Raw genomic sequence first — 21,582 nt, 5'->3', positions numbered from 1 at the left:
AGGTCTACACCTGTTGTACTCGGCGCATGTGACAAAGAATATTTCATTTGATGAGTTTAGTCACATGCACAGGGTCACAAATGTAATCGCGGTGTACAGTGAAATTCTTAAACTCCAACAGTGCAGGTCCAAAAATGTGAGTACTGTCAAAAGTAATGAAACGTCCCCCTGTGGACAGTTTCCCAGCCTCCAACATGCAATTTTAGTTCCCTACATGTATAAATCTATGCAGTACTCATTTTGGGGGCTTTCACGTTTATCCCGGTTGGTGCACAAATCACACACAGATGGCGGAAGTCAATGTTTCAGTTTGCGCGCATGTATTTCGAGAGTTCTCGTACAATCTCGCGATATCTGACACCGTGAAACTTCCCCATGAGCCTTTGCGCGTCCTCTTTCTAGCCGGCGCCTGAGAATGGGTAAGTGTTTTCATCCTCGGGTCGCTGCGAGAATCCTTGTCCATCAGTTGTTTTACATCAGGAATATAACAATAATGGTTTGGCAGGTAACATTTTATTTGAATATCTACGGGTATGTTGTTAAATTAGGGCAATATCCCCCGTAGATTTTTTTTCCGCTGAATTATTGTAAAATGATGTCTGACATGTTACAAGATGGCGGCTCTCATGGGCTAGTCTACTTGACTTGCAAATATTTCTCAAATTGCACTGTCGCTTGTATTAATATTTTCCAAGTTTAGTCTATCTTCTCAGACCTAATATACATTGCTCTGTTACATTTTGTTTTGGTAGAAATTTTGCTGGAAGGTCTTCCTCGTTAGTTAGCGATGTTGCAGTTGTAAGCTAGCAATAGGCCTTTGAAAAAGTGTTGTCCGTTTTCTCAATTTAGTACGTTAACTAATTAATCTATTTTGCTATATTGACTAAATCGGTGAATGTTTACGAAGAAAATGTGTATCTACTAGACTATGTTCAGTGACTGAACGGGCTACTCTTTCTCGTTAGTACTATGTCGATGTTGGCCAATGGTTACTCACAACCACGCTAACCAAGGCGGACGTGCTAACATGTGTACCCCGCTAGGTAGTGGTGCACTCCGCTCGGAGAAGCTGTGTGCTTGAGTGAATATGATGACCAATAGGTTTCCGAGATTACTGTGCGGATAACCACCTTGGAGAACTGACACTCGCAAGCACAATGGCTTCCATTGGCGTGTGTTTTTTTGTAGAGTTTGCTCCTTTCTCACTAGTGTCTTGCCTCTGTTTCTGTGACTCCAGGTATCTCTAGGGACAACTGGCATAAACGCCGCAAGACCGGCGGCAAACGCAAGCCCTACCACAAGAAGAGGAAGTATGAGTTGGGTCGTCCCCCTGCAAACACCAAGGTAAAGAAGACACGCAGACCACGTGTAGTGGTATTGTGGACAGAAGCTAGTAAAAGACGAGGGTTGATTGTTTGTGGTGTGGATGATTAGAAATTGACCATAGGTAGGTCTGTTTTGACCGTTTTGGTTCAAAGTTTAAGGACCTGCCAATGACCCGGACTGTCATAGTTACACTGACACACTTATGCCAAACAATGGGACACGTGTGGCCACTTTGGTATCCCATTTAATGCAATGAATTCACTTTTGGTTTGGTTTCTACTGCTCTTGTCCTAGATCGGACCTCGCCGTATTCACACGGTGAGGACCCGTGGTGGCAACAAGAAGTACCGTGCTCTGAGGGTCGACGTGGGCAACTTCTCCTGGGGCTCTGAGTGTAAGTCTCCACACAGTCGTTCTGTTATGGATATCAGCTGTACACAAGTTAAATCTGTAAGGGAGTAGTGAGTCTTTCCATGAAGATATCCATGTCCAGTTCTGCTACTGAATGTTTGTGATGCTATTCGTGACTCTGAGAAAGACTAGCTAGATTCGCCCATGAAACTAAATGTTTGAGAACTTGATTAATTTCACTTGATTTAATACGTACAAGTGTGCATTTGGCAATAATGCTACTTTTGAAATGTAGTAAACTATACTGAAAGAATATGAACGCAACAGGTAAATATTTTCCAGAGTTAGTTCAATAAAGGAAAAGAGTCAATCAAAATTAATTAGGCCGTAATCTATGGATGTTACGACTGGGAATACAGATACCTTAAAGAAAGGTAGGGCGAGGATCAGAACCAGTCAGTATCTGGTGTGACCGTTTGCCTCATGCAGCGCGACACTTCTCCTTCGCATAGAGTTGATCTGGCTGAGTGTGGCCTGTGGAATGTTGTCCCACTCAAAGTTGCTGGTTGTTGGCGGGAACTGAAACATGCAGTTGTACACATCCCGAACATGCTAAATGGGTGACATGTCTGAGTATACAGGCCATGAAAGAACTGGGACGTTTTCAGCTTCCAGGAATTGTGTACAGATCTTTACAACATGGGGCTGTAGCAGAGGGAATTCTGGGTGCAGCACCGCCTTAAAAAAACCTGGAGAGAAAATACAAATACATATTTTTTGGGATAAATATTTTTCCCACAAGAAGTGCGCTGGGCCTTTACTAGTCTTGTATTAGCAGACCGATATAGCCTTCTGTGGTGGGGGGGGATTACAGCGCTGCAATATATCGGTTTATTGCGTAAATCATGCATGCATTGGATTGCAATGCTGGTGTGGTAAAATAATCTGGTTCAATTTTAATGAGTTACAGTGTAGGCGAATACTCAATGGAAAAGGTTTAAACGTGGTCAGTGGCAAAATAGAGGAACGAAGTCTCCAAGGGCCGTTATTACCCTGTAATGGGACGGTTGCATTTTGGCTTCCAGGTGGATGAACACATGCAGCAGACCGACCCAGATCTGACTTGCAGTGGTTTACTGCTGTTTCTTTTAGATGAGGGAGCTCAAATAAAATATGTATGTCATTTCTTCAATCAAGGTCTGTACCGACAGGCTCTCAACCCTGTTCCTGGAGCACTACTGTCCTGCAGGGTTTCACTCCAACCCCAGTTGTAACTAATCTTATACACAGATAATTATTAGAATCAGGTGTGCTAGATTAGGGTTGGAATGAGAACCTACAGGATGGTATCTCTCCAGGAACAGGGTTGAAGATCCCGGTTCTAAAATATGCATACTCCAATTGCAACATCTGCCTATGCCCACACATTGGATTTTTTTGTTTTTGTTATACCCTCAAACAGTTAGTTTGACATACCCATAGTCCAGCACTGTCAGTCATGAATTATAATCACGTTTGACCAGTGAAACTGCATCTGCATGCCAAACATGCGATTTTGATCAGTTTCATGAGAATAGCCGATGCATTTCAATCTTCCTTGAATTAATGTTTCGTGAGCAAATTGGAGTAGATGTTAACTAATAGCCTTTTATATTTTGTTTCAGGCAAGGCGTACAGTGCATTCGGGAAGTATTCAGACCCAATCACCGCCTTGTTCTAAAATGGGTTAATACAGAAACTTGTCCTCAATCTATGCACTATGCCCCCTAATGAAAAAGATCAAAACAGGTTTAGAAATTTTAGCAAATCTTTTTAAAATAACATCATATTTACTTAACTATTCAGACCCTTTAATCAGTACTTTGTTGAAGTACCATTGGCAGCGATTACAGCCTCGAGTCTTCTTGCGTATGACGCTACAAGCTTGGCACACCTGTATTTGGGGGAGTTTCTCCCATTCTTCTCTGCAGATCCTCTCAAGGCCTTTATTATACATAATTACTCCTCTTCACCCACACTGGTTGTGTGGCCGGTTGGACGTACTGCCATATTATGTAAAGCGACGTTGGAGGCGGCTTATGGTAGAGAAATGAACATTAAATTCTCTTGGAACATCTTTGGTGGACATTCCTGCAGTAAACATGCCAACTGCATGCGCCTTCAGCTTGAGACGTCTGTGGCGTTTCAAAGTGGTATCTTATTATCTTATCTATATGTCAGGTGGATGGATTATTTTGGCAAAGGAGGAAATGCTCACTAACAGGGATGTAAACAAATGTGTGCATACAATGAGAGAAATAAGCTTTGTGCGTATTGAACATTTGGGATTTTTACTGTTAGATCATTAAACATGGGACCAACACTTTACATGTTGCGTTTATATTTTTGTTCAGTGTAGTTTTTGCGATATACAGATGTACATTTGGCCATTTGAAAGCTACTTAAACACTAATGTTCCTGTGTTTTTATTTAATTTTACAGGCTGTACTTGAAACCATGTTTCATAACTAAAGTAATTTCACCACTACACGCACAGGTGGGGAAAGTAGGTGTTTGACACGTCTTGTGTTCATTCTACAGGCTGCACTCGTAAGACCAGGATCATTGATGTGGTGTACAACGCCTCCAACAATGAGCTGGTGAGAACCAAGACCTTGGTGAAGAACTGCATCGTCCTCGTGGACAGCCTGCCCTACAGGCAGTGGTACGAGGCCCACTTCGCCACTCCTCTGGGGCGCAAGAAAGGAGCCAAGCTGGTACGTATGTTCTGTCCCGTGTAGCTCAGTTGGTAGAGCATGGCGCTTGCAACGCCAGGGTTGTGGGTTCGTTTCCCACGGGGGGCCAGTTGGTAGAGCATGGCGCTTGCAACGCCAGGGTTGAGGGTTCGTTTCCCACGGGGGGCCAGTTGGTAGAGCATGGCGCTTGCAACGCCAGGGTTGAGGGTTCGTTTCCCACGGGGGGCCAGTTGGTAGAGCATGGCGCTTGCAACGCCAGGGTTGTGGGTTCGTTTCCCACGGGGGCCAGTTGGTAGAGCATGGCGCTTGCAACGCCAGGGTTGTGGGTTCGTTTCCCACGGGGGGCCAGTTGGTAGAGCATGGCGCTTGCAACGCCAGGGTTGTGGGTTCGTTTCCCACGGGGGGCCAGTTGGTAGAGCATGGCGCTTGCAACGCCAGGGTTGTGGGTTCGTTTCCCACGGGGGGCCAGTTGGTAGAGCATGGCGCTTGCAACGCCAGGGTTGTGGGTTCGTTTCCCACGGGGGGCCAGTTGGTAGAGCATGGCACTTGCAACGCCAGGGTTGTGGGTTCGTTTCCCACGGTGGGCCAGTCTGAAAATGTATGCACTCACTTAACTGTAAGTCTCTCTGGATAAGAGCGTCTGCTAAAATGACTAAAATGTACTAAAAGTCTCAAATGGTGTGCACTACTTTTGGTACATACTATACTGAAAAAAATATATAAATGCAACATGTAAAGTGTTGGTCCCATGTTCAATGATCTAACAGTAAAAATAAAAAAATCCTGACCATTTTCCAGACTCACTAAAAACTTATTTATCTCGTGTGCACATTTGTTTCCATCCCTGTTGGTGAGCATTTCTCCTTTGCCAAGATAATCCATCCACATGACAGGTGTTGCATATCAAGAAGCTGATTAAACAGCATGATCATTACACAGGTGCACCTTGTGCTGGGGACAATAAAGGCCACTTTAAAATGTGCAGTTTTGTCACAACACAATGCCACAGATATCTCAAGTTGAGGGAGCGCGCAATTGGCATGCTGACTGCAGGAATGTCCACCTGATTTGTTGACAGAGAATTGAATGTTAATTTCTCTACCATAAGCCACCTCCATCATTTTTTGGGTATCTGTGACCAACGGATGCATATCTGTATTCTCAGTCATGTGAAATCCATAGATTAGGGCCTGATGAATTTATTTCAATTGACTGATATTAACTGACTTAAATGTGCACTACTTTTGGTCGGAGCTTCTGCTGGTATCTACTACAACCACTCAACAATCTAAATTAAATAATAATAATATGCCATTTAGCAGACGCTTTTATCCAAAGCGACTTACAGTCATGCGTGCATACATCTTTGTGTATGGGTGGTCCCGGGGATCGAACCCACTACCCTGTCGTTACAAGCGCCGTGCTCTACCAGCTGAGCTACAGAGGACCACAATCTGTGTCCCAAATTGCTCCCTAATGTAGAGCACTACATTTTAGTCATTTAGCAGACGCTCTTTATCACGCTACTTGTGACTTACAGTCAACAACCGACGGCTAAGTCCAGAAGCTGCTACTCTGTTCCCTTCACTTTCTGTGTGAAACATTGTTGTCAATATGTTGATTTTTAGAATCTCTGGTCTTTCTATGAAGATACCTTTGTCCAGTTCTGCTACTGAATGACTGTGATTGATATTAGTGACTCTGAGAACGACCTTGGGTTTTATTACCAGACAACTGAGTGACACTAAATGTACTGGAGAATGGGATTTTTTTTTTTGATTTTGTAGCTAAATTACGTGTTATCAGCAGGCCAGGGGTTAACGATCGTTAGTTGATCAGTTCATTCACACAGCAGGTATAAACAGTGCAGTGAAATGTTTTCTTGCAGACTCAACAGTGCAATACAAAAAACTTTTTTTGAAATTGTGCCATTTGTGCCCATCATTAATCGCCTAATGTCTTTATTCCCTGTGTTAGACTCCCGAGGAGGAGGAGGTGATTAACAAGAAGAGGTCGAAGAAGATCCAGAAGAAGTTTGACGAGCGCAAGAAGAACTGCAAGATCAGCTCTCTCCTTGAGGAACAGTTCATGCAGGGGAAACTCCTCGGTGAGTCTACAAGCTCTGCTGTGTTTAGTCCCAGAGTAGGATCAGGAACGACTTGGATCTCTTCTGAAAGGCTTGATACACAGTCCAGGTTACTGCGCTGTTCTTCCATCCATATCCTGGGACTCAGACTTGTTTCCAGACATGCACCAACACACGTGAGGGATCTAATCATGATTTTCAGTGTGGGTCAGAACTGGCTGATTTTTTTTTAGGGTGTTGGTGCATGGCTGGAACAAAAGCCTGCACTCCCTGTAGCTTTTGGGCTTGGTGTTGGGTGCTCACAGGATGTGTGCAGGCTCTCGTTCCTCCCCGGCGCTAACACCTAATTGACCGAACTTCATAAGTTGAATTGGGTGGTGCTGGGCTGTAACAAACCCTGTGGGTCTTCAGGGCCAGCTGTGAGGAACACGGCGTTACAAGGTTGTGGTCCAGTTATTCATGAGGAATTCTTATCCAGTTCTGCTACTGAATCCTCAGCGACGATAACCCCTTAACCAATTTTCTGATGAGATTTCTGTTAACTGCTAGTTGGTGCTCTTGTCTGACTTAGTAATAATTGTTCTTCCTCCTGTATTTCCCTCCCTTCCTTCCTCTTTCTCACCTCTCACACGCTTTCTCTTTCTCTCCTCCCACTCTGTATCCCTCTCCCCTCTCTCTCTCCCTTCCTGCAGCCTGCATTGCCTCCAAGCCGGGCCAGTGTGGCAGGGTGGACGGTTACGTGTTGGAGGGCAAGGAGCTGGAGTTCTACCTGAGGAAGATCAAGGCCAAGAAGGGCAAATAGATCCATCAGCTGTTTTGATACCATGTCAATAAAAACACAAAAAGTCTCACAAGCTTCAAGGTCTTTCTTTTTAGCTGTAACTAATCAACCTTAGTCCCAAGATAGGACACGTTACATGTGCCAGCGTTGCCAAATTTGTTGTTCAAACATTTCATCCACACTGCATGTGCGTGTCAACAGGTGTCTGTGTATCCAGTTGTTAAAATAGAACTTGGTTCTATTTGAGACTCTTGACGCGCTACAAGTCGCGCCTCAACCGTCTACTCGGTTTTTCAGGAACATTCAAACCCATGTGGGTATTTGAACGACTGCTGAGGAGAGATGAATCATACATAACTAGGTTTCCTTTTATCTGGATCAACACAAGAAGCGCCAAGAGCATTTTGAGGTTAATTAAAAATTTTAACTACTGTAGTTTAGACTACATCTATGATTATATGTGAAATTAGTTTTGATAAATGCAACTAACACCTACAGTTTCGGTTTCATGAGCTGAAATTAAAGATCACAAATGTCCTGTAGCTCAGTTGGTAGAGCATGGTGTTTGCAACGCCAGGGTTGTGGGTTTGATTCCCACGGGGGGCCAGTATGAGAAGAAAAAAATGTATGCACTCACTAACTGTTAAGTCGCTCTGGATAAGCGCATCTGCTAAATGACTAAAATGTAAATGTTCCAGACTCACAAAAAGCTTACATTCCTGTTAGTGAGCATTTCTCCTTTGCCAAGATAATCCATCCACCTGACAGGTGTGGCATATCAAGAAGCTGATTAAACAGCATGATCATTACACAGGTGCACCTTGTGCTGGGGTCACAAAGGCCACTCTAAAATGTGCAGTTTTGTCACACAACACAATGCCACAGATGTCTCATGTTTTGAAGGAGTGTGTAATTGGCATGCTGACTGCAGGAATGTCCACCGTTCATTTATCTACTATAAACTGCCTCACAACGTTGTTTTAGAGAATTTGGCAGTACGTCCAACCTGCCTCACAACCGCAGACCACGTGTAATAGCGTCATGTGGGCGAGTGGTTTGCTGATGTCAAGGTTGTGAACAGAGTGGCGGTGGGGTTATGGTATGGGCAGGCATAAGCTACGGACAACGAACACAATTGCATTTTATCGATGGCGCTTTGAATGTGCAGATACACAGTGAAGAGGCCCATCCTCGTGCCGTTTATCCAACCGCTATCACCACATGTTTCAGCATGATAATGCACGTCTCCATGTCGCAAGGATCTGTACACAATTCCTGGAAGCTGAAAATGTCCCAGTTCTTCCATGGCCTACATACCCACCAGACATGTCACCCCGTTGAGCATGTTTGGAATGCTCTGGATCGACGTGTACGACAGCATGTTCCAGTTCCCGCCAATATCCAGAAACTTCTCACAGCCGTTGAAGAGGAGTGGGACAACATTCCACAGGCCACAATCAACAGCCTGATCAACTCTATGTGAAGGAGATGTGTCGCGCTGCATGAGGCAAATGGGGGTCACACCAGATACTGACTGGTTTCCTGATCTACGCCCCTACCTTTTTAAGGTATCTGTGACCAACAGATACATATCTGTATTCCTATTCATGTAAAATTCATAGATTAGGGTCTAATGAATTTATTTAAATTGACTGATTTTCCTTATGAACTGTTACTCAGTAAAATCTTTGAAATTGTATGTTGCGTTTATTTTTGTTCAATATAGTTTAGGTGTAGTTGCGATGGGCCATTGTCAGATGGCAGCCAACTGGTGAAGGACATGTGGGAGGAAAAAGTTACATCCTCAAACTGCTTATATCAAACTTTGTGATACTGAAATTCTAACGACTTCATCGTTTAAGCGATCAACTCCAAACCAATGTTTATGTTCAGACTACCCCAAATTAGGTTGCATGAGAATTTGATAGCATTTATACTTTAAATGAGCTACCAATGAATTTGAATGGCAAAAGTGCCATAGACTTACATTGGGTACATTTTGAAATGCATCACCTCCTACACCATTTAAGCTATCAATGCCAAACTAACATTCAGGTTCATCTTTAAGCGATCAACGCCAAACTGGTTCAGACTGACCCAACTTAGATTGTTTGCATTCAGAATTTTGGTAACGTTTATATTTACTGTAAGCATTTCAAATGTGCATAAATTAACATGGTTTGAATTAGAAAAACAGTAACTGGTAGCTATTTAAAATGGTCCTACTCCTTGGCCAGTTAAACTGTAAGACCAACTTTAAAACATTCACGCTATCCTGACTTCAAATTCTTAAACTTATCAACTATAACTATATACATTTGCATAAAATAAAATAACGCGCCAACAGTAAGTCTTGAACCATTCAAGCTAGAGACACTGACCCAACTTCATATGTTCAGGCTAGCATGCACACCATTTTCTTAAGGAAAAGTACTTTTCTATACTAAACAAAAATATAAACACAACATACAACCATTTCATTGATTTGACTGAGTTACAGTTCATATGGGGAAATCAGTCAATTGAAATCAATAAATTAGGCCCTAATCTATGGATTTCACATGACTGGTAATACAGATATGCATCTGTTGGTCACAGATACCTTTTAAAAAAATGTGCCTCAAGATCTCGTCATTGTATTTATGTGCAATCAAATTGCCATCGATAAAATGCAATTGTGTTCGTTGTCCGTAGCTTATGTCTGCCCACACCATAACCCCACCGCCACCATGGGGCACTCTGTTCACAACGTTGACATCAGCAAACCGCTCACCCACACAACGCCATACACATGGTCTGCAGTTGTGAGGCCGGTTGGACGTACTGCCAAATTCTCTAACACGATGTTGGAGACTGCTTATGGTAGAGAAATGAACATTCAATTATCTGGCAAAAGCTCTGGTGGACATTTCTGCAGTAAACATGCCAATTGCATGCTCCCTCAACTTGAGACATCTGTGGCGTTGTATTGTGTGACACAACTGCTAATTTTAGTGGCCTTTTATTGTCCCCAGCACAAGGTGCACCTGTGTATTGATCATGCTGTTTAATCAGCTTCTTGCTATGCCACACCTGTCAGGTGGATGGATTATCTTGGCAAAGGAGAAATGCTCACCAACAGGGATGTAAACAAATTTGGCCACACAATGATAGAAATACCACTGGATTGACCTCTACTCTGGTAGCCATGAGGCCCATAATGTGTTAAAGACCATTAATCTGGCTCTATGACATACTGTATATATTGTACAACCTGTCATTTTCCATTCTGTACAAGTTGTAACTTGAAACTGTATTTTCCCACTTTGCTTGACCTTGTTATATAATGTGTGAAAATGTATGAACTCACTACTGTAAGTCGCTCTGGATAAGAGCGTCTGCTAAATGACTAAATAATTATGACAGGACAAGAGCTTATCTTGTCTATTATAACTACCCTGGCCATCATCACATTCCTGTGACAGACTTATCCAACATGATAAAATATAGGGAATAACATATCTCTAAGGAAATATATTATTTTAAGAGGATATTATTTAATTTGATAATGTATTATATACAACGTTTATATTATATTCCAATATAGAATAAACTCACTTGGTTTTAGAGTTCAATATGGTACATCTCAACGCAATAACAATTCTCCTGAAGTGGGACACTGGGTTTGGAGTGTTTTTTAACCAAAGTTCTGTATGGTTGGACACTGGTCTAAAAGATATGATGGGTTTGCATGGTGTCATTATCCTGTATTAGCGTATGGTTTCTATTGCCAAGTTCACTAATTTATTCACAATCAAAGAACATAATTATTGTCCTTACACAAACTATGGTTAGTCTATACAAATATATATGATTTAATTTAATTATTTCAAATGATTTCTTTCGTAAAATGAGAATATTGTGTTATTGTTAAAATGTAAGCGAAAAAGTAGATTTTGTGTGCGCTACATCATCACGCACTGATTTTTTATCTGCAATAAGTCAGTTTGGTGGAAACCTACTTTTTTACAGTAATGTATATGGTGGAAACACCACCGCTGGGAAGTGAGCATATTTTCTTTATGCAGATTTTTGAATATTCGCATGATTATTTTTTTTTGGGGGGGGCCAATTGGATAGAAACCTAGCTAATGAAAGCGTGTCGAATTTGGTCAAAACATTTTTTATTTATTGCTAATTTGCTCATTGGCTAGAATGGTCCCACCTGATCTCACCCTGCCTTCCATCTCTGATGACATGTATTTCTATTGTTAGAGCGGTCACTCGTCTATCTCGCTAATATTATAGAACATCTTTGGCTTAGGTAAGAAAGTAGGTGAAAAGTCAAAAGTAACGTCATGTGACAGAACCCGCAGCCCTGATTGGATAAAACATTGACTTTCTTCCTGTGGGACAAAGGCGAAGTTGGTGCGCAAAGATTTTATAACACGGACGTCTGTAGTGCAACCATAGCAATGCTTTTCAACAAGGTAAATACAGCTAATGAACAAATAACAGACGTGCTTTAACAGTTACTGAAGATGTCTTTTAAGCTTTGTGTAGTTCCTAGTTGACAGGTTTCTCGAGAAATCGAGGAATTTTTCACATTTGATAGCTTGTCTTACTAGCTGAGAAAATGCACGCTAGCATTAAGTTAGCTAGCTAGCTAACTATAACGTTAATGAATGCCTAACGTTAGTGTGAAAAGCATTGGTTCCTTTCTGCGCTACATGTACATGCTAGCTTTCTTGTAGGTTATAGCTTTGCCGTTTGTTGTGAAAATGTGTTGTGAACTAGCTAGTGGACATGACGCATCTAACCCCATATTCAAACCATTTCAATCAACCTCTTGATCTGTCAATTGATGACGTAACATTTCTGGCACTTTTGTAAACCTAACTACTGTAGACCAGAAGTAAAGATCCCTCTAAAATAAAATTGAAATCGTAAGTAATCTACAAATTTATAGTAATCTGCTTGTTTTTCTCTCCTCTGGCTTGTATTCATTAGCTAGTGGGATGAGGTCTCAAACGGCACCCTACTACCTATGGGCCCAGGGGGGGAGAGGGTGCCGTTTTGGACGGAGTAACTGTGTCCCCTCGCCTTGGCCCTTGCGCAAACATAAGGTTATTGTAGTTGTTGATTTGTTCTGTGCCCTCTCCTCACCGCTCCTCAAGTCTCTGAGAGTGGGTGTGCAGTCTGTCCTGCGGCTCCAGAGCACCAGTGCTGCAGCCGTGGCCGCCACCAGCTCTCAGAATGCTCCATCAACTGGGTTCTGCTTTGGTGAGTAGCTGTTAGCCAGGGCTCTCTGTGAGTAGCTGTTAGCCAGGGCTCTCTGTGAGTAGCTGTCAGCCAGGGCTCTCTGTGAGTAGCTGTCAGCCAGGGCTCTCTGTGAGTAGCTGTCAGCCAGGGCTCTCTGTGAGTAGCTGTCAGCCAGGGCTCTCTGTGAGTAGCTGTCAGCCAGGGCTCTCTGTGAGTAGCTGTCAGCCAGGGCTCTCTGTCAATGCATACCTGTGTATTTATAGACTTTCTCTGTCTGTCTCTCCCCCTTATCTCCTTCCCTCCCTACCTCTGTCTAACTACCAACAGAGATGACAGACCAGCAGAAAGAGTTCCAGGAGCTAGCCAGGAAGTTTTCCCGGGAGGAGATTGTCCCTGCTGCAGCAGCCTACGACAGGAGTGGAGAAGTGAGTAGAAGACATCAACTTGGTACTCAGGTCTTTCTCAACCTGTTTGTATACCAAGCAGTGGCATGCTGTCATCTGTGTTGAATTAGATTAGTGTCCATTGAGTAGCTGTCAGTCCAGCCAGCAGCAGCTTTGTATTGGACCACCCTAACCCTTCTTATCCCACAGTATCCTTTCCCCATCATCAAGAGGGCATGGGAGCTGGGCCTGATGAACTCTCACATCCCAGAGGACTGTGGTGGAATGGGTCTGGGCATATTCGACTCCTGTCTCATCACAGAAGAGCTGGCCTATGGTTGCACAGGAGTTCAGACCGCCATCGAGGCCAACTCTCTTGGAGTAAGTTCACATTGTCATTGAGTTGTAAAACTGTAAAGAGTGAAAAAAAACTAAGATTTGAATCAAGGTTGATTTGTCTTTCCAAGTGTTCCGTTTTTTACATGTGTAATGGATACATTGCTGATGAGATCTATTGCTATTGATCCTGCTGTGTATTGGAGGTTCATAGTGGCAGTTTGTGTGTAATCTTGTAACCCTGGTTCCTACAGATCTCTTCTTAGGCTGGCGAAGTTCAGACATTCCCCAAATTCTCTGGTTTTCTAGAAATCCTGGTTGGATGATTCCTAGATTTTCCTGCTTATTCTCTTGTAATTCCAGGAATCGTCCAACCCGGATTTTCTGGAAAGACATGAAATTGGGGGGAGAGTGACCAGATTTTTGCAACCCTATACAGGCATCACAAAGAGCTTTGCAACCCTATACAGGCATCACAAAGAGCTCTTCTGTTTCTTCCTTACAGCAAATGCCTGTGATCATAGCAGGTAACGACGTCCAGAAGAAGAAGTACCTGGGAAGAATGACAGAGGAACCTCTCATGTGTGTAAGTGTTGCTTTTTCTGTTCTCTTTTATAGTCCATCGTATGAAATACAGGAAGGAATTAGTAGACCATCGTATGAAATACAGGAAGGAATTAGTAGACCATCGTATGAAATACAGGAAGGAATTAGTAGACCATCGTATGAAATACAGGAAGGAATTAGTAGACCATCGTATGAAATACAGGAAGGAATTAGTAGACCATAATATGAAATACAGGAAGGAATTAGTAGACCATCATATGAAATACAGGAAGGAATTAGTAGACCATCATATGAAATACAGGAAGGAATTAGTAGACCATCATATGAAATACAGGAAGGAATTAGTAGACCATCATATGAAATACAGGAAGGAATTAGTAGACCATCATATGAAATACAGGAAGGAATTAGTAGACCATCATATGAAATACAGGAAGGAATTAGTAGACCATCATATGAAATACAGGAAGGAATTAGTAGACCATCATATGAAATACAGGAAGGAATTAGTAGACCATCATATGAAATACAGGAAGGAATTAGTAGACCATCATATGAAATACAGGAAGGAATTAGTAGACCATCATATGAAATACAGGAAGGAATTAGTAGATCATCGTATGAAATACAGGAAGGAATTAGTAGACCATCGTATGAAATACAGGAAGGAATTAGTAGACCATAGTATGAAATACAGGAAGGAATTAGTAGACCATCGTATGAAATACAGGAAGGAATTAGTAGACCATCGTATGAAATACAGGAAGGAATTAGTAGACCATCGTATGAAATACAGGAAGGAATTAGTAGACCATCGTATGAAATACAGGAAGGAATTAGTAGACCATCATATGAAATACAGGAAGGAATTAGTAGACCATCATATGAAATACAGGAAGGAATTAGTAGACCATCGTATGAAATACAGGAAGGAATTAGTAGACCATCGTATGAAATACAGGAAGGAATTAGTAGACCATCGTATGAAATACAGGAAGGAATTAGTAGACCATCGTATGAAATACAGGAAGGAATTAGTAGACCATCGTATGAAATACAGGAAGGAATTAGTAGACCATCGTATGAAATACAGGAAGGAATTAGTAGACCATCGTATGAAATACAGGAAGGAATTAGTAGACCATCGTATGAAATACAGGAAGGAATTAGTAGACCATCGTATGAAATACAGGAAGGAATTAGTAGACCATCGTATGAAATACAGGAAGGAATTAGTAGACCATCGTATGAAATACAGGAAGGAATTAGTAGACCATCGTATGAAATACAGGAAGGAATTAGTAGACCATCGTATGAAATACAGGAAGGAATTAGTAGACCATCGTATGAAATACAGGAAGGAATTAGTAGACCATCGTATGAAATACAGGAAGGAATTAGTAGACCATCGTATGAAATACAGGAAGGAATTAGTAGACCATCGTATGAAATACAGGAAGGAATTAGTAGACCATCGTATGAAATACAGGAAGGAATTAGTAGACCATCGTATGAAATACAGGAAGGAATTAGTAGACCATCGTATGAAATACAGGAAGGAATTAGTAGACCATCGTATGAAATACAGGAAGGAATTAGTAGACCATCGTATGAAATACAGGAAGGAATTAGTAGACCATCGTATGAAATACAGGAAGGAATTAGTAGACCATCGTATGAAATACAGGAAGGAATTAGTAGACCATCGTATGAAATACAGGAAGGAATTAGTAGACCATCGTATGAAATACAGGAAGGAATTAGTAGACCATCGTATGAAATACAGGAAGGAATTAGTAGACCATCGTATGAAATACAGGAAGGAATTAGTAGACCATCGTATGAAATACAGGAAGGAATTAGTAGACCATCGTATGAAATACAGGAAGGAATTAGTAGACCATCGTATGAAATACAGGAAGGAATTAGTAGACCATCGTATGAAATACAGGAAGGAATTAGTAGACCATCGTATGAAATACAGGAAGGAATTAGTAGACCATCGTATGAAATACAGGAAGGAATTAGTAGACCATCGTATGAAATACAGGAAGGAATTAGTAGACCATCGTATGAAATACAGGAAGGAATTAGTAGACCATCGTATGAAATACAGGAAGGAATTAGTAGACCATCGTATGAAATACAGGAAGGAATTAGTAGACCATAGTATGAAATACAGGAAGGAATTAGTAGACCATCGTATGAAATACAGGAAGGAATTAGTAGACCATCGTATGAAATACAGGAAGGAATTAGTAGACCATCGTATGAAATACAGGAAGGAATTAGTAGACCATCATATGAAATACAGGAAGGAATTAGTAGACCATCGTATGAAATACAGGAAGGAATTAGTAGACCATCGTATGAAATACAGGAAGGAATTAGTAGACCATCGTATGAAATACAGGAAGGAATTAGTAGACCATCGTATGAAATACAGGAAGGAATTAGTAGACCATCGTATGAAATACAGGAAGGAATTAGTAGACCATCATATGAAATACAGGAAGGAATTAGTAGACCATCGTATGAAATACAGGAAGGAATTAGTAGACCATCGTATGAAATACAGGAAGGAATTAGTAGACCATCGTATGAAATACAGGAAGGAATTAGTAGACCATCATATGAAATACAGGAAGGAATTAGTAGACCATCATATGAAATACAGGAAGGAATTAGTAGACCATCATATGAAATACAGGAAGGAATTAGTAGACCATCATATGAAATACAGGAAGGAATTAGTAGACCATAATATGAAATACAGGAAGGAATTAGTAGACCATAATATGAAATACAGGAAGGAATTAGGGATGTGACAAGTGGAAAACATTTCTTCATGTTTAAACGGCCATTGTTTCATCAGTTTTCCGTTAAAACGATAAGAACAATTAAAAAAATAAATCCATGTGAATTCACAATGCAGATATCCATATGGTCCTATTGCGTATGACTCACGGTGCGCCCCCCCCCCCTTTTCAGGTGGTTAAGCATTGAACCTGTACTGCCGTTTACTGTACCTCAATTCCACCTCGCAACGTTTGCATTTTACCACCTTGTCTTTTTAACTTGTCAAAGTGTTGCCATACAGGACTTCACTGTTGTCGCTTGCCTTTCTCTGCCATTTGTCAGACGGTTAACGACGAAATCCACGTCAATTCACAATGCAGAATAATGATCCTATTACGAATGCATGACTGCTAGGGCCTGGCAATGAAGTTCTATGTACCACAACCCTTCACAGAGACCTGGAACACAGCCACAGTAACCTGTCAATAGACTATTTAAAAAAGTGGCACATCTGTAGGCCTACCTTTTCAGACAGTACCCATCTGTAGGCCTACCTTTTCAGACAGTACCCATCTGTAGGCCTACCTTTTCAGACAGTACCCATCTGCAGGCCTACCTTTTCAGACAGTACCCATCTGTAGGCCTACCTTTTCAGACAGTACCCATCTGCAGGCCTACCTTTTCAGACAGTACCCATCTGTAGGCCTACCTTTTCAGACAGTACCCATCTGTAGGCCTACCTTTTCAGACAGTATAATTATTCTCCGGCCTAAAATGTTGTTTTATTTTTTTCCCCTGACAACAATAAACGTTGCTGATTTAATGTGCTGTTGTGTTATTGTTTATGGTATTGTAGCTAGATGTGTTTTATTTCTACTAAATGTCTTGGTACATCACAGTATTTAATAAACTTTAAAGTGTTAGTTTTTTTTAGGAGAGAGTGGTCTGCTGCAGGCAGGTCGATATTATTTGATTGACAGTTCTGGTTGCCTAGTGATGGATGTTTAGTCCTGCTTCAGAAGCAGCAATCCTTTACAGACAAGTAAAATGCCTGTTCATCCACCCGGAGGTTTCGTGTCTACATTTAACATATTACATATTAGTCATTTAGCAGACGCTCTTATCCAGAGCGACTTACAGTTAGTGAATACATTTTATTTTATACTAGCCCCCCGTAGGAATCGAACCCACAACACTGGCGTTGCAAACGCCATGCTCTATCAACTGAGCTACATCCCTGCCGGCCATTCCCTCCCCTACCCTGGACGACGCTGGGCCAATTGTGCGCCGCCCATGAGTCTCCCGGTCGCGGCCGGCTGCGACAGAGCCTGGATTCGAACCAGGATCTCTAGTGGCACAGTTAGCGCTGCGATGCAGTGCCTTAGACCACTGCGCCACTCAGGAGTATAAAAAAAAAAGCCGTAGTGTTGCCTACCCTAACAGACAAACATGCCATAGCTGAGGCGCTTTCAAGGCGCCACATTCCATTATGTCTGAAAAGGGTCATCGATGAGAGAGAGAGAGATCAAATATTTGTATAGTATGATAAAATGCTGAGGGTGTTTCTGGATGCATGTGTGTTGACTACCAGGCGTACGGTGTGACGGAGCCCGGGGCAGGCTCTGACGTGGCGGCCCTCAAGACACGGGCGGTGAAGAAAGGAGACGAGTACGTTGTTAACGGTCAGAAGATGTGGATCACCAACGGAGGCAAAGCCAACTGGTGAGAGGAGAAACGCACACCGTTATAAAGTCATTTCTCAATAAAGATGTCCCCCCCCCCATGCTGAACACTTTAATGCCTCTTTGTGGAATTAAACATTTTCTCTATAAAAGATGAGGAACAGTGTCTGGGCCTTTACGTTTCTTCCCCAGGCAGCAGTATAATGTGTTGTGATATGACACCGTCTGTCCTCTCATTGCTCACAGGTATTTCCTGCTGGCCCGTACTGATGTTGACCCGAAGTGTCCAACCAGCAAGGCTTTCACAGGCTTCATCGTCGACGCGGACACACCTGGAATACTAGTGGGCAGGAAGGTGAGGATCTGGTGTCTCAATGGCTAATCAATTATATCACTCTGTCGCCATTCTGCTTGGATCAATAATTCTACGTAGTAGTGACCGGATCCATTTTTTTTTTGTTGCGCATACATGCCCAATGATTTTAGCTAGCTAGAACGAATGAAATGACTCACTTGTGTATGCTGCAAACTGTAGAGGATCTGAGATTGGTGTCTGAACATGGTTACTATACTAAGCTATAATATTGCTCTGTGTGTAGGAGTTGAACATGGGCCAGCGGTGCTCTGACACCAGAGGAATCACCTTTGAGGACGTCAGGATACCCAAGGAGAACGTTCTGATTGGAGAAGGAGCCGGCTTCAAGATCGCCATGGGAGCTTTCGACAAGACCAGACCACCAGTGAGTCATTGTTTCCTAGACAACATGGCGGGCTGCATGTTTGACACCACTGCCGTTATGTTAGCAACATTTCCGGTAACCATCCCAAAATCCTCAGGTTTTCCAGAAAGCTAAAGGATTGCAGGGTTTATTCCCTACTGAAAACCTGGGAATTGTGGGAAAGTTACCAGAATTTTGCAACCCTACCTGCCATATTATGAGTTAGTGATGAGAGTTCCTCTGTGTATCCAGGTGGCTGCAGGGGCTACAGGTCTGGCTCAGAGAGCTCTGGATGAAGCCACTGGCTACGCTCTGGAGAGGAGGACCTTTGGAAAACTCATCGCTGAGGTTAACCACTTCATTTCAATATCCACAGTTCCACACCACATAGAAATACATGAAGCGACGTTAGTATGGGTGTTTAGAATGTTGAAGAGATTAATCAATTCAGCCTCAACAAGAGCTCATCGCAATCGAAAGTGCTTTTCAGTCCAGGAGTAGACTTCGTCTTAGTCTGGGGAAACTGGCCCTAGTGCTCTAAGGTTTGACCTTTGGCCTCATACCATTTTATAATTTTTTACACAATTGATAATGCTACCGCAGTCTCACTTGAAAGTGCCTTTTCGTCAGGAGTAGACTTCATCTTAGTCTGGGAAACTGGCAACAGGGCCACGTTCAGTTGCGAGTAGAAATTCCACAAAAAGAGCCAACCATTACTCTTTATTCTACATATCAGAGGCATGTTTGTTCTACATAGCATATTTCTATCTGAAAGTTCCAAAATGTTGCGTCTTGCTGAACACATCCCCAAGGTTTGACTGTCTCCCTCCTCCCTACAGCACCAGGCGGTGTCGTTCCTGTTGGCTGAGATGGCCATGAAGGTGGAGCTGGCCAGGATGGGCTGGCAGAGGTCAGCGTGGGAGGTTGACAACGGGAGGAGGAACACGTACTACGCCTCCATCGCTAAGGCCTTCGCCGGGGACATCGCCAACCAGGTGGCCAGCGACGCCGTGCAGGTGTTTGGAGGAAACGGCTTCAACTCTGAATACCCCGTAGAGAAACTGATGAGGGATGCCAAGATCTACCAGGTGGGGGGCATTTCTACCTCATAAACTGTTTTTAAAATTCTGTAAGCATGCTGAACAACCAGTAAGTAGCCAGCACCACTATCAATGTAAATGTTATCTGACCAGGGCCTGTATTCACAAAGCATCGGAGTGCTGATCTAGAATTCGTTTTCCCTTTTTTAGCTCATAAGGAGTAAGATTATATGGATGGACGGGACCTGATCCCAGATCAGCTTTGTGAATACGAGCCCTGCGGACTTTGGGTCCTAGCTTTAGACTATTTCCTGGGTTGTGTTCAGCGGCGGGACATTACCACCTGAACTTAAGCAATCATTTTTGGTTTCCGTTGCAAAATGTTTAGCCACGTTGTGCCTCACTGAACACTTCCCTAGTCCAGTCAACTGGTTAGGAAAAACTCCTTGCTCAATTTATGGAAAATGATATAAATGGTCTCCAATTTAAATCTTTCTGCTTGTCTCATTCCAGATCTATGAAGGCACCGCCCAGATCCAGAGACTGATCATCTCCCGTGAGCACTTCAGCAGGTTCAAGAAATGAGTCAACACCTGTCGAGTCACCAGTCCCTTCCTCGCTGAACGAACACCTGTCGTCTTCCTTCCCTGTTCTGTTCTAACCACTTTTATATATTAATGTGAATAGAAATGATCAATTCAATACAACTCAGGATGCAGTCACACCTGGGTAAAATACAGGATGTCAAGTACTGGAGGTGTGTTTGATTGAACTTGAGCGACATGCAGGGTGGTGCATAGCCGCGGGTATTAGGCCTGCTGCAGCACCCCCTGAAAATCAAAAGAAAAATCTTAGCCCCACCCCCAAAACATCTTTCAGCAACTATGTTGAGCACTTATGGGCACTGAACTGCATAGGGAATAGGGTGCCCTTTCAGACCCACACTTTGAAGTGTAGAATGCTGTACAGAATGTTGGTGGCATCATCACAACACACCACGTGCCTTGTTGCCCTGTTAGTTTCAGAGTTCAACTGTAGCTGGAGTGTTCAATGTCTTTGTGTGGGAGTGTTACATTTCTTTGTGTGAAGCAGTTTGTAACTTTATGAAAATATAACCGATCAAATGAGAGTTGACGACAAAGGAAACATGACCCGTGTAAACTTTTTTTTTCTGACTGATAAACCTCAAGACAGTCCACCTCGGCTTTTAGCAGCGCTTTGTTGAAATGTAATAAACGATGTATATCGAATTACTTGTAATTATTACTTTACAGTCATTGTGTATGAGAAGGTAAATGAAGTATCGTATAGAGCCCTTTCCAGGACACCACACACTGACGTCACACACATGCGAACGACTCTTTGTGGCAGAAAGAAAGCTATCGCATCTGCACTCATTCAACAGCCTAGATTTACGTTTTTATTTATTCTAAAACAAAATCACTTTCTGGGGTTCTCGTACGCTTACAAGGATGTTTTTGATTCTTGCTTGAACAGCAGCAAAGATTATATTTGGTTATGATCTTTGCAAAATAA

The 21,582-nt window shown here is 42.4% G+C and overlaps 2 protein-coding genes and 3 non-coding genes across 5 annotated transcripts; all 5 read left to right on the top strand.

Annotated features, from left to right (window-relative positions):
* The first annotated feature begins 322 nt into the window (after nt 1–322).
* Nucleotides 323–7,346, top strand: rps8a (ribosomal protein S8a). The gene is made up of 6 exons (XM_041842948.2): nt 323–419; nt 1,238–1,344; nt 1,621–1,720; nt 4,258–4,433; nt 6,390–6,519; nt 7,191–7,346. Exons 1-6 carry the CDS (start codon nt 416–418, stop codon nt 7,298–7,300), a joined length of 627 nt encoding a protein of 208 aa, XP_041698882.2. The 5' UTR covers nt 323–415; the 3' UTR covers nt 7,301–7,346.
* On the top strand, nt 1,420–1,527 carry LOC121535818. The gene has a single exon (XR_005994787.1). It is a non-coding gene; the product is annotated as a small nucleolar RNA SNORD46 (small nucleolar RNA).
* LOC121535817 lies at nt 1,795–1,863 on the top strand. The gene has a single exon (XR_005994786.1). It is a non-coding gene; the product is annotated as a small nucleolar RNA SNORD38 (small nucleolar RNA).
* LOC121535825 lies at nt 6,953–7,028 on the top strand. Its single transcript, XR_005994794.1, has one exon. It is a non-coding gene; the product is annotated as a small nucleolar RNA snR61/Z1/Z11 (small nucleolar RNA).
* Nucleotides 7,347–11,642: 4,296 nt separating the features above from the next.
* Nucleotides 11,643–21,296, top strand: acadm (acyl-CoA dehydrogenase medium chain). The gene is made up of 11 exons (XM_041842949.2): nt 11,643–11,748; nt 12,436–12,541; nt 12,848–12,945; nt 13,114–13,284; nt 13,745–13,825; nt 18,197–18,327; nt 18,534–18,642; nt 18,887–19,027; nt 19,259–19,354; nt 19,846–20,094; nt 20,560–21,296. Exons 1-11 carry the CDS (start codon nt 11,734–11,736, stop codon nt 20,629–20,631), a joined length of 1,269 nt encoding a protein of 422 aa, XP_041698883.1. The 5' UTR covers nt 11,643–11,733; the 3' UTR covers nt 20,632–21,296.
* Nucleotides 21,297–21,582: the final 286 nt, after the last annotated feature.

Source organism: Coregonus clupeaformis, unplaced genomic scaffold, assembly GCF_020615455.1.
Source record: "Coregonus clupeaformis isolate EN_2021a unplaced genomic scaffold, ASM2061545v1 scaf0237, whole genome shotgun sequence".
In the NCBI taxonomy this organism is placed as follows: Eukaryota; Metazoa; Chordata; class Actinopteri; order Salmoniformes; family Salmonidae; genus Coregonus; species Coregonus clupeaformis.
This window is presented reverse-complemented; position numbering and strand designations above follow the sequence as displayed.